Consider the following 12,870-nt stretch of genomic DNA (forward strand, 5'->3'; position numbering starts at 1 on the left):
GTTTCCTTGGGTGAAAACATATATATATTTAAAATTCTCGGACCACTCCCCATTGTTTGAGATACCCTAACATATCCTATCCAACCATTCCAGTGCCTTCTCTTGAAGAATTTTTAAATATTTTATTGATATGAAGTCAACCCATTCATTCTTGCTATACCTTTATAACGTATAATGCTCTTTATTTTAGCAGGGTTGGGGGACTTAATCTTATTAGCAGTCATTTCTTTAATACAGTGTTAGTATACTTTGCACTTCACTTTAGCCCATTCTATCTTTGTTGCCTATCTTTCCCTCAATTTTCCCCTGCCTGTGTTATCAGACACATCAGATATATCAACATTGATTTATTTGGACTTCTGTTATTTCACAAAGCATGTTCTTCTAGTCTTTCAATAATCATTTCCTTGATTTATGTAATTTGTTTCTTAACATTCTATATTCTCATTTGACCTAATCTTTGGTGTGATGTTTTAATTTATTTCTCTTGCCCTTAACTTCAAACTTTATGCCTGTCTTTCATAAATGTTTTTTTGTATTTTATTTTTTCAGTGGCTTTCTTGATCAAGATGTTTTTATTTGTGCTGGACCAAAAAGAGAAATTAAGTTGCAGCATGAAGCACAACATTTACCTGACTCTTGTTTCCTGTTCTATGTTAGGCCATAAGATATTTATTCTCACTATCAATTTTACTAACTATTATACAGATAATTATAAAATTAATTATAGAAACATATTTAAACTCTTTACTGGAATGTATACAACGTTAAAAAATTGTGTGTGAAGATTTGTAACTTTTAGAGAATTAGCCAACCCAGTTCAGAAAGCTTAGGTTGTGTAAGTTCATATTTGAGATAGGAAAATAAAATGCCACTGTAGTTTTGAATAGAATTAAATGGTTTAAACTTTTATTATCCCCTGAGGTCTGTTTTCATCACAGTTGGATTTATAGCTTCAGATTATAAGGTGACTTTTAGTGATGTCTTTTTCTCCAAAATCCTGGATAAGAAATGGTGTAGCCTTTATAATTTAAGAATTTAAATCATGTTTATATTTTTAGCCTTGGCCCTCTGGTCAGTAAGGTGAAGGAATACCAAGTGGAGACCATTGTTGACACCTTGTGTACTAATATGCTGTCAGACAAGGAGCAGTTACGGGACATTTCCAGCATTGGACTAAAAACAGTAATAGGAGAACTTCCACCGGCATCCAGTGGTAAGTAGAAACTTTTCAGTTAATGGGCAAAAATAATTCTCATTTTGAATACCATCTCGGCAGTTTTGATATATATAGATATATATATATATATCTTTTAACATGACATTAGTCCATTTAAAGAACACAGTTTTTCCCCCTCTTGTTTACATTGTTGCTTTATCAAAGGAGTGGCAGTGTGTAAGGAAGTGCTGCAGTCCAGCTAGGAATCCTAGGTGATATGCAAGTTAGGATGTATGCTTAAATGTGCCCTGTCTAGGTTTCATTCCTGCGTACACCTAATACTGCTGGTACAGGTTTTGGTCTTTTATAAACTCTGAGCTAGATAAAGCCGATGTAAAAATGGAGAGATTAATGCATATGCTTTAACAAAATCCCTTCATTGTTATCTAACATCTCAATGACTTTATTTTTTAAGTGTTATTATATTTACAAGGATGTTCCTTAATCTACTTAGTTATTTGACACTTATTTGTTTCAGTAAACATTGTACTGTTTTACTATTGGTCCAAAATCTCAAACTAAGTTGCACTGTCAAAAAAAAAAAAGTTGACTTTATAGGCTAGAAGTATGTTAATTGTAAATGTCCTGTAGTGGATGGCTTAGGTTTATATACAGCAGTCAATGGTCATTTAGTGTCTGCAGAGTTTCTAGGATAACCTATTGCTTGTTTAGGTGGTTAGCTTAGTTCAAAAATGTGGATTGCTTAGAACATTTTACCAACAAGGAGAGCTGTTAAACCATTAATCTTTTTGGTTAGGAAAAGCCAAACTGTCCTAGAATCACTGTTGTGTCATAGAGATGGAACAGTTTGTTGTAGATTTCAGCAATTCTTCCAATTTTTGGGCAGTTTCCCTTAACTACCACTAATACACTGTATGGGTGAATCAATTGTATTGACTGCTTTGTGAAGTTTGAAATGCTGAATGGTGATAAACCTTTTAAAGCTGCTTAATTCCCTTTGACAGCTGAGTATTTTGTATACTGTTCCCTGCAGTCATTTCATTTTACTTTTTTTTAAAGCCAATAGATAGTCATTTAGTATATCCATCCTATTTGAGTAGGCAGAAAGCGAGCTTTTAACAGTATTTTCTAGCTGGGTCTTAAGAGAGGGTCTTCATGACAGCTTCCTAAACTAAAGTATGTGACATGGTGTTTTATTTTAAGATTATAGCCTTTTGTGTAAAGTAAATGACCTAATTTTTTTTTTCTTGAAGAATTCAGTTGTTTGTAATTTTAGAAACAAGTTTTCAAAGCTTTAATTAGTTTACAACTTAGCATGGTTTCATCAAACCTGAGCAGCCTCAGTTTAGGTCATAGTAAGTTTTAAAAAGGAAGTATACATAAGTAATACTCCCTCTACGTCATATTTTGCTGCCTTTTCTGTTTTTTATATTAGATTTGCTGTTTACCCCAAATCTAGTCGCACTTGCATAGTATAGATTTTGAGCACACTCTTGTAAGACTTGTATTCATCATTTCTTTTACTGAAAAATGCACACTTCAGATTTCATTGGCTTCAGTGGATTGTCTAGAGTATAGGAATGGTCTGTGAAAACAAACCTCTAAATCATGTTTATTGAAGTTTTAATATTATAGATCAGCCTCAGCGGTCTTGTTGTTTTTATAGTATTTCTTTTGCCTATTGTAACTAGAAGGTTGCAACATTAGAAAGAGTGATGGTCCTGCCTGGGTAAAACTAATTGAAAAGTTAGGATGGTAAGGTTTTTGAAAAGATTAGGGGATAAATGTGGGGAGTGCCATATACGCTTCAGGAAGACTGCTTGTGAAATGAAGATGTTTTCCGATACCTTCACATGGGCCTTTCGATTGTTTGGACTGTAAGGGGAAGAGCAGAATTGATGGCAATGTTCTTGTAGTTCATGGGTGCCCACACTTTTTCTCCTTGCAAGCTACTTTTAAAATGACCAGGTCAAAATGACCTTCCTACATTATTAATTATATATATATTGTGGAACAAGCCCCGGACACAGATAAACGGACAACCTTTTCTCACCCAACACACACATATTTATTTACAGTTCTATTATTTACAAAGGTGCACAACCCAGTGCTTCCAGCACCAATCCACCAAAGTCCAGGCCTCTGTCCCCAGTGCCTTTTTTCAGGCCGCCTCCGCTCCTCTCTCACAAGACTCCCGTCCACTTCCACCCGACTCCAGTCATCGAGTGAAGGGAGGTGGCTCCTTTTATACAAGCCCGGATGGGCTCCAGGTGCTTCCTGAAATTCCTCCACTGACACTCCCCTGTGTGGCGGAAGTGCCGGCTGCGCACCTGGAAGCCCTCCAAGTGTCCCCAGTCTTCTTCTCCCCCCAGGGCACTTCCTGTTGTGGCAGAAGTGCTGAGGTCCAGGGCTCTCCAGGTACCAAGGAGCCCCCTGGCGGTGACTGGTCCCCAGTGCAACCAGGGCGGTCACCACCTCGTGGTCTGGAGGAGGCGCAAGCCCTTCTCCAGTCCTCCTGGGCATCCCGGCTGGGTACCACCCCCTGCCGTTTGCCACAATATACTGAATATTAGAGGTGGGTAGTAACGAGTTATATTTACTTGAATAACTTTTTAAAAAAATTGTACTTCTAAGAGTAGTTTTACTGCACCATACTTTTTACTTTTACTTGAGTACATTTGTGAAGAAGAAACGCTACTCTTACTCCGCTACATTGGGCAACACTCGAATCGTTACTTTTTTTCCATTAGATAAAGTCTGACAGACAATTTTCAATCTGCTCTGTGTAGCATATGCTGTCACGTTGCACACACGCCTTCCATTGCGCCTCCAGCTCTGACACGAGGTTTTGGATGTTCCCCAAATCAAGGCACTGCATCTTTGAGGACAGATGTTGCATTTTTCGTTTGAAAGCATTAACTGAGCTAATCATATTGACCATGGTTTTCTCTTTTCCATGTAGCTGTAAATTAAGCTAAATTAACATGTTGGTCAGATCGGAAAAATAATGCTAAGTCTAGCGGCCATTGATCGTTATTAAGTTGCTTGTATTCTGCATGTTTAATGACAAGGAGGAACTCCTTTTTCTCTGGCCAGGGGTCTTGAAATCTCAGCAGGAATTTCTCCTTAGCCATCTGCCTCAACGAAGGCATCTTTCATCATCTGTCCATCTTGGAAGGACTTCTTATACTTAATGATCGAGTGACTCACAAGGAACGATGTTTCTGTGTGTCTGCCTTTGCTTTTAAATTCAGCCGAGTGAAAAATGACGGCCGTGCGATTAACTACGATTTTAGTTTCCTCTCCTTTCTCTTTCTCGGATTGCTTTTCGGAAGGAAGTCAGTTTCGTAGTTTTTATGAACAGTTCGAAAGTGCCTTTCCATATTTTCCTTCTTTGGAATAGCAATGATAGTTTGACAGATCAGACAAACACACTTCGATTGTGACATTGTGAGAGAAAAAAATCCTCTTCCAATTCCACATCCAGCCCATGACTAAAGAAGGGATTAAAAAAAAAAAATTGTTAGTTGATATAAATTGGAAGGCTAACTAGATCACTTAGATAGCCGGAGTTTTGCAGTAGCTTGCGCATTTGGTTGTGCGTGTGGGATGACCAGTGTGTCAGAAGAAAAGAGATCTCAGTCTGACAACCCTGTACGTCAATCAAGTGGCAAATGCTGTAGGGAGGATATATGATGGACTAACATTTAAAAAAAAAACGTATTGGGCACCCCTGTTCGAAGTAGTGTTCTTCATTCTAGGTAGTTAGATGGATTCTGTGTAAATAACTATACAGGTGCTGGTCATAAAATTAGAATATCATGACAAAGTTGATTTATTTCAGTAATTCCATTCAAAAAGTGAAACTTGTAGATAGATAGATAGATAGATTATATTAGATTCATTCATTACACACAGACTGATGTTTTTCAAATGTTTTTCTTTTAATTTTAATGATTATAACTGACAACTAATGAAAGTCCCAAAATCAGTATCTCGGAAAATTAAAATATTGTGATAAGGTTCAATATTGAAGACACCTGGTGCCACATTCTAATCAGCTAATTAACTCAAAACACTTGCAAAAGCCTTTAAATGATCTCTCAGTTTAGTTCTGTAGGCTACAAAATCATGGGGAAGACTGCTGACTTGACAGTTGTCCAAAAGACGACCATTGACACCTTGCACAAGTAGGGCAAGACACAAAAGGTCATTGCTAAAGAGGCTGGCTGTTCACAGAGCTCTGTGTCCAAGCACATTAATAGAGAGACGAAGGAAGGACAAGATGTCGTAGAAAAAAGTGTATAAGCAATAGGGATAACTGCACCCTGGAGAGGATTGTGAAATAAAACCCATTCAAAACTGTGGGGGAGATTCACAAAGAGTGGACTGCAGCTGGAGTCAGTCTTTCAAGAACCACCACGCACACACGTATGCAAGACATGGGTTTCAGCTGTCACGTTCCTTGTGTCAAGCCACTCTTGAACAAGAGACAGCGTCAGAAGCGTCTCGCCTGGGCTAAAGACCAAAAGGACTGGACTGCTGCTGAGTGGTCCAAAGTTATGTTCTCTGATGAAAGTAAATTTTGCAATTCCTTTGGAAATCAAGATCCCAGAGTCTGGAGGAAGAGAGGAGAGGCACAGAATCCACGTTGCTTGAGGTCCAGTGTAAAGTTTCCACAGTCAGTGATGGTTTGGGGTGCCATGTCATCTGCTGGTGTTGGTCCATTGTGTTTTCTGAGGTCCAAGGTCAACACAGCTGTCTACTAGGAAGTTTTAGAGCACTTCATGCTTCCTGCTGCTGACGACCTTTATGGAGATGCAGATTTCATTTTCCAACAGGACCTGGCACCTGCACGCAGTGCCAAAGCTACCAGTACCTGGTTTAAGGACCATGGTATCCCTGTTCTTATTGGCCAGCAAACTTGCCTGACCTTAACCCCATAGAAAATCTATGGGGTATTGTGAAGAGGAAGATGCAATACGCCAGACCCAACAATTCAGAAGAGCTGAAGGACACTATCCAAGCAACATGGGCTCTCAAAACACCTGAGCAGTGCCACAGACCGATCGACTCCATGCCACGCCGCATTGCTGCAGTAACCCAGGCCAGAGGAGCCCCAAATAAATATTGAGTGCTGTACATGCTCATACTTTTCATGTTCATACCTTTCAGTTGGCCAACATTTCTTAAAATCCTTTTTTTGCATTGGTCTTAATTGATATTCTAATTTTCCGAGATACTGAATTTGGGACTTTCATTAGTCGTCAGTTATAATCATCAAAATTAAAAGAAATAAATATTTAAAATACATCAGTCTGTGTGTAATGAATGAATCTAATATACAAGTTTCACTTTTTGAATGGAATTACTGAAATAAATCAACTTTGTCATGATATTCTAATTTTATGACCAGCACCTGTAGAGCTAACTGTTCTACTATCATATGATTTTTCTTTTTTTCCCGCCTTTACTTTAAATTAAGTGATCTAAAAATTGCAAACTTTCCACACTGGCCAGAGATGTGATTGGAGAGCTCTTTCTTTAACTTCTTTTGTGATTTAAGATACTTTGTAACTGAAAAAGGAAAAAAAAAACTCAACTGCCCTCCAGAAACTGTTCCTTCCCACTCTCTTGTCTGCACAACTATTGTAATTAGCTACACCTTTAGCTATGGAGTGACAACAGGTAGAATTACGAATGATTATCACACAACCTGTAATTTTGATCAATTTGCCTGGGAAATATCTTGGTGTAAATCAAAGTCTTTTCTGTAGTGCTGCTCCATAAAATTAGAAACCAATTAAAATTTTTAATTCCAAAAACTGAAATGTCAACAATTTGTAAGTTTTCATTGCCACTGTCTAGTACTTGATTTTGAACCACCTCTCAAAATGATTACAGCAAGTATTAGTGGAAAAATTTGCTCAAGCTGTTCAGGTTAGTTGGGCAGCTGCAGAGGTGAGTAATTTTTAGGTTTTACCACAGATGTTTGATGGGGCTAAAATCAAGACTCTGTCTGGGTCACTCAAGGATATTAATTTTCTTAATTTTAAGCCACTCCATTGTTTCTCTGGCAGTGTGCTTTGTATCTTTGACCTACTGATAGACAAACTATCTCCCCAGTTTAAGCCTCCTTTCAGATGGTAGCTGCTTTCCCTCCAGGATCAATCTGTATTGTTCATCATTTATCTTCCCATTAATCCTGAGCTAACTGTTTCTTATTAAATGTATCCCCACCAGTTTACATTGGGGATGGTGCTGCCTGGTTGATGTGTAGTTTTAGATTTAGCCCACTAATACTGCTTCGTGTTCAAGCCAAAAACGTTGTACTGTAACCACGTCAGCCCATGGGATATTCTGCAACAATTTGTAACATCATCTAAGTGACTTATTGCAAATTCTTTAACGGCATGTTTGTGTGTTATTTCTTCATTTTTATACCCCCAAGTCAGGGCTTCTTCCTAGCCCCTTTTCCAAAAATGGTCTGTTTGTGCAGTAATTTTGAGATTGTTAAGCCATGAACATTCTCTCCATGTGCAGTTACTAATTTCTTCAACTGCGTGACAGTAAGCATCACAATAGCTCTCTGACAAATGTCATTTTTGGTTGGCAAGTAAGTTTAGAGGGGGTGACCTGATGTAGGCAATGTGGTTGTAGTTTCACATTTTTTCAGCTTCCTTATGATGAACTGCACTAAGGTCCAAAGTATTTTCAGTGCTTTTGAGATGGTCTTTGTACTCTTTTACAGATCTGTGCTTCTCTCCATTAACATTCTTGACTTATTTTGAATTAACTTTTGTCTTCATTTTGGTTTGTTTTTTTGGAAAATTTGCACACTTACATTGGACTGTAACAAGAGAGGGGGTGTTGAAGCTCATAAATGAATTAACAACAGATGAGCCTGTTATAATTTAGAAGCTGAGACAATAAACTGTGGAAATAGTTTTGGGGAGGTGAATATTTCAAGGCCCTGTGTACATTTTTGGTTTGGATACTGAGTTGCAAACTTATTTTATTTTCAAAAGAAATTAATTCAGGGAAGATTTTTGATAATATTATTTATTAAAACAAGTTTTAGACAATGCATGGCAAACAAGGAAAAATGGGTTCTGGGTTAGACTTCTTTCGATGGACAATGTCCTTGACAACTGAACGATTGATTACTTGAAACTCCGATGTGTGTTGTGCTGGTGATTTAAACCATGTGATTAAACACATCATACATGCTCTGTTTATGTTCAGCGCTTCTATTGTGATTTTATTTATTTAATTATTTATTTATGTATTTATTGTAAAAGGATTTAAACAGACACAGAAAGATTAAGCACTCCGGGCGTCCATGGTAAGTGCTGACGTCCAGGGCATCACAGTCTTCTGGGCGTCCCCTGGTGGTGACCACAGATCCCTATAGGGTTAAGCTTCGAAGCTCGGTTCCCGTGGCACCCATATAAACCAGGGCAGCTGCACCCTCGTGGTCCGGGAAAGGCATAATCCCTCTCAACGTCATGGCTGGGCATAACCCTAGCCGTGTGTGTGTGTGTATCTATATCTATGTCTATATCTATATCTATATATATATATATATATATATATATATATATATATATATATATACACACACACACATACACACAAACCGGATTCCAAAAAAGTTGGGACACTACACAAATCGTGAATAAAAACTGAATGCAATGATGTGGAGGTGCCAACTTCTAATATTTTATTCAGAATAGAACATAAATCACGGAACAAAAGTTTAAATGAGAAAATGTATCATTTTAAGGGAAAAATATGTTGATTCAGAATTTCATGGTGTCAACAAATCCCAAAAAAGTTGGGACAAGGCCATTTTCACCACTGTGTGGCATCTCCCCTTCTTACAACACTCAACAAACGTCTGGGGACCAAGGAGACCAGTTTCTCAAGTTTAGAAATAGGAATGCTCTCCCATTCTTGTCTAATACAGGCCTCTAACTGTTCAGTCATCTTGGGCCTTCTTTGTCGCACCTTCCTCTTTATGATGCGCCAAATATTCTCTATAGGTGAAAGATCTGGACTGCAGACTGGCCATTTCAGTACCCGGATCCTTCTCCTGCGCAGCCATGATGTTGTGATTGATGCAGAATGTGGTCTGGCATTATCTTGTTGAAAAATGCAGGGTCTTCCCTGAAAGAGATGACGTCTGGATGGGAGCATATTGTGTTCTAGAACCTGAATATATTTTTCTGCATTGATGGTGCCTTTCCAGACATGCAAGCTGCCCATGCCACACGCACTCATGCAACCCCATACCATCAGAGATGCAGGCTTCTGAACTGAGCATTGATAACAACTTGGGTTGTCCTTGTCCTCTTTGGTCCGGATGACATGGCGCCCCAGATTTCCAAAAAGAACTTCGAATCGTGACTTTTCTGACCACAGAACAGTCTTCCATTTTGCCACACTCCATTTTAAATGATCCCTGGCCCAGTGACAACGCCTGAGCTTGTGGATCTTGCTTAGAAATGGCATCTTCTTTGCACTGTAGAGTTTCAGCTGGCAACGGCGGATGGCACGGTGGATTGTGTTCACTGACAATGGTTTCTGGAAGTATTCCTGAGCCCATTCTGTGATTTCCTTTACAGTAGCATTCCTGTTTGTGGTGCAGTGTCATAAGGGCCTGGAGATCACAGGCATCCAGTATGGTTTTGCGGCCTTGACCCTTACGCACAGAGATTGTTCCAGATTCTCTGAATCTTCGGATGATGTTATGCACAGTTGATGATGATAGATGCAAAGTCTTTGCAATTTTTCGCTGGGTAACACCTTTCTGATATTGCTCCACTATCTTTCTGCGCAACATTATGGGAATTGGTGATCCTCTACCCATCTTGGCTTCTGAGAGACACTGCCACTCTGAGAAGCTCTTTTTATACCCAATCATGTTGCCAATTGATCTAATTAGTGTTTATTGGTCTTCCAGCTCTTTGTTATGCTCAAATTTACTTTTTCCAGCCTCTTATTGCTACTTGTCCCAACTTTTTTGGGATTTGTTGACACCGTGAAATTTTGAATCAACATATTTTTCCTTTAAAATAATACATTTACTCGGATTAAACGTTTGATCTGTCATCTACGTTCTATTACAAATAAAATATTGACATTTGCCATCTCCACATCATTGCATTCAGTTTTATTCACAATTTGTTTAGTGTCCCAACTTTTTGGAATCCGGTTATATATGTGTATATATATATATATATATATATATATATATATGTAATATATATAATATATATATATATATACACACACACACACACACACACACACACACACACACACAGTGGTGTGAAAAACTATTTGCCCCGTTCCTGATTTCTTATTCTTTTGCATGTTTGTCACACAAAATGTTTCTGATCATCAAACACATTTAACCATTAGTCAAATATTACACAAGTAAACACAAAATGCAGTTTTTAAATGATGGTTTTTATTATTTAGGGAGAAAAAAAAATCCAAACCTACATGGCCCTGTGTGAAAAGTAATTGCCCTCTGAACCTAATAACTGGTTGGGCCACCCTTAGCAGCAATAACTGCAATCAAGCGCTTAAGTATAACTTGCAATGAGTCTTTTACAGCGCTCTGGAGGAATTCCCAGATGTAATGGGACATTTGCCTTCCAAAAAGTTCAACTTTTGTCTCATCAGTCCACAAGGTATTTTCCCAAAAGTCTTGGCAATCATTAAGATGTTTCTTAGCAAAATTGACACGAGCCCTAATGTTCTTTTTGCTTAACAGTGGTTTGCGTCTTGGAAATCTGCCATGCAGGCCGTTTTTGCCCAGTCTATTTCTTATGGTGGAGTCGTGAACACTGACCTTAATTGAGGCAAGTGAGGCCTGCAGTTCTTTAGACGCTTGTCCTGGGGTCTTTTGTGACCTCTCGGATGAGTTGTCTCTGCGCTCTTGGGGTAATTTTGGTCGGCCGGCCACTCCTGGGAAGGTTCACCACTGTTTCATGTTTTTGCCATTTGTGGATAATGGCTCTCACTGTGGTTCGCTGGAGTCCCAAAGCTTTAGAAATGGCTTTATAACCTTTACCAGACTGATAGATCTCAATTACTTCTGTTCTCATTTGTTCCTGAATTTCTTTGGATCTTGGCATGATGTCTAGCTTTTGAGGTGCTTTTGGTCTACTTCTCTGTGTCAGGCAGCTCCTATTTAAGTGATTTCTTGATTGAAACAGGTGCGGCAGTAATCAGGCCTGGGGTGGCTACGAAATTGAACTCGTGTGATACACCACAGTTAGGTTATTTTTAACAAGGGGCAATTACTTTTTCACACAGGGCCATGTAGGTTTGGATTTTTTTTCCCGAAATAATAAAAACCATCATTTAAAAACTGCATTTTGTGTTTACTTCTGTTATATTTGACTAATGGTTAAATGTGTTTGATGATCAGCAACATTTTGTGTGACAAACATGCAAAAGAATAAGAAATCAGGAAGGAGGCAAATAGTTTTTCACACTACTGTATATATATGTGTGTGTGTGTGTGTCTATAGATATATATATAAAACAGGTGGAGGCTACTGACATTTTTCCCTCCTCATCTTTTCTGACTGTTTCTTCACTAGTTTTGCATTTGGCTACAGTCAGTGTCACTACTGGTAGCACGAGGTGATACCTGGACCCTACAGAGGTTGCACAGTTAGTCCAACTTCTCCATGTTGGCACATCAATACATGTCATTGCCAGAAGGTTTGCTGTGTCTCCCTACACAGTCTCAAGGGCATGGAGGAGATTCTAGGAGACAAGCAGTTACTCTAGGAGAGCTGGAGAGGGCCATAGAAGGTCCATAACCCATCAGCAGGACCAGTATCTGCTCCTTTGGGCAAGGAGGAACAGGATGAGCACTGCCAGAGCCCTACAAAATGTCCTCCAGCAGGCCACTGGTGTGAATGTCTCTGACCAAACAATCAGAAACAGACTTCATGAGGGTTGCCTGAGCGCCCAAATGTCTACTGTGCCCTGTGCTCACTGCACGCACCGGGAGCTCAATTGGCATTTGCCATAGAATACCAGAATTGGCAGGTCCACCACTGGCGTCCTGTGCTTTTCACAGATGAGAGCAGGTTCACCCTGAGTATATGTGAAAGACATGAAAGGGTCAGGAGAAGCCGTGGAGAATATTATGCTGCCTGTAACATCGTTTAGCATGACTGGTTTGGTGGTGGGTCAGTGATGATCTTGGAGGCATATCCATGGAGCGACTCACAGACCTCTACAGGCTAGACAACGGCATCTTGACTGCCATTAGGTATCAGGATGAAATATTTGGACCCATTGTCAGACCCTACGCTGGTGCAGTAGGTCCTGGTTTCCTCCTAATGCACGACAATGCCCGGCCTCATGTGGCAAGAGTATGCAGGCAGTACCTGGAGGATGAAGGAATTGAAACAATTGAATGGCCTTCACGATCCCCTGACTTAAACCCAATAGAACATCTGTGGGACATTATGTTTCGGTCCATTAGGCGCCGCCAGGTTGCTCCTCAGACTGTACAACAGCTCAGGGATGCCCTCATACAGATCTGGGAGGAAATGCCACAAGACACCATCCGTCGTCTCATTAGAGCATGCCCGACCTTGTCAAGCATGCATACAAGCTCGTGGGGCCCACACAAGATACTGAAAAGCATTTTGAGT

At 39.4% G+C, this 12,870-nt stretch overlaps 1 protein-coding gene across 1 annotated transcript in view; it reads left to right on the forward strand.

The window, feature by feature from the left end:
- Nucleotides 1–12,870, forward strand: part of cand1 (cullin-associated and neddylation-dissociated 1) — a 98,769-nt gene that overhangs the window by 56,400 nt on the left and 29,499 nt on the right. The window contains exon 3 of the mRNA XM_039769733.1: nucleotides 1,062–1,216. Within this exon, the coding sequence (XP_039625667.1) occupies nucleotides 1,062–1,216 (155 nt within the window). The remainder of the gene's footprint in view (nucleotides 1–1,061; nucleotides 1,217–12,870) is intronic.

The sequence above is a fragment of the Polypterus senegalus genome, chromosome 11 (assembly GCF_016835505.1).
Source record: "Polypterus senegalus isolate Bchr_013 chromosome 11, ASM1683550v1, whole genome shotgun sequence".
Taxonomy (NCBI): Eukaryota; Metazoa; Chordata; class Cladistia; order Polypteriformes; family Polypteridae; genus Polypterus; species Polypterus senegalus.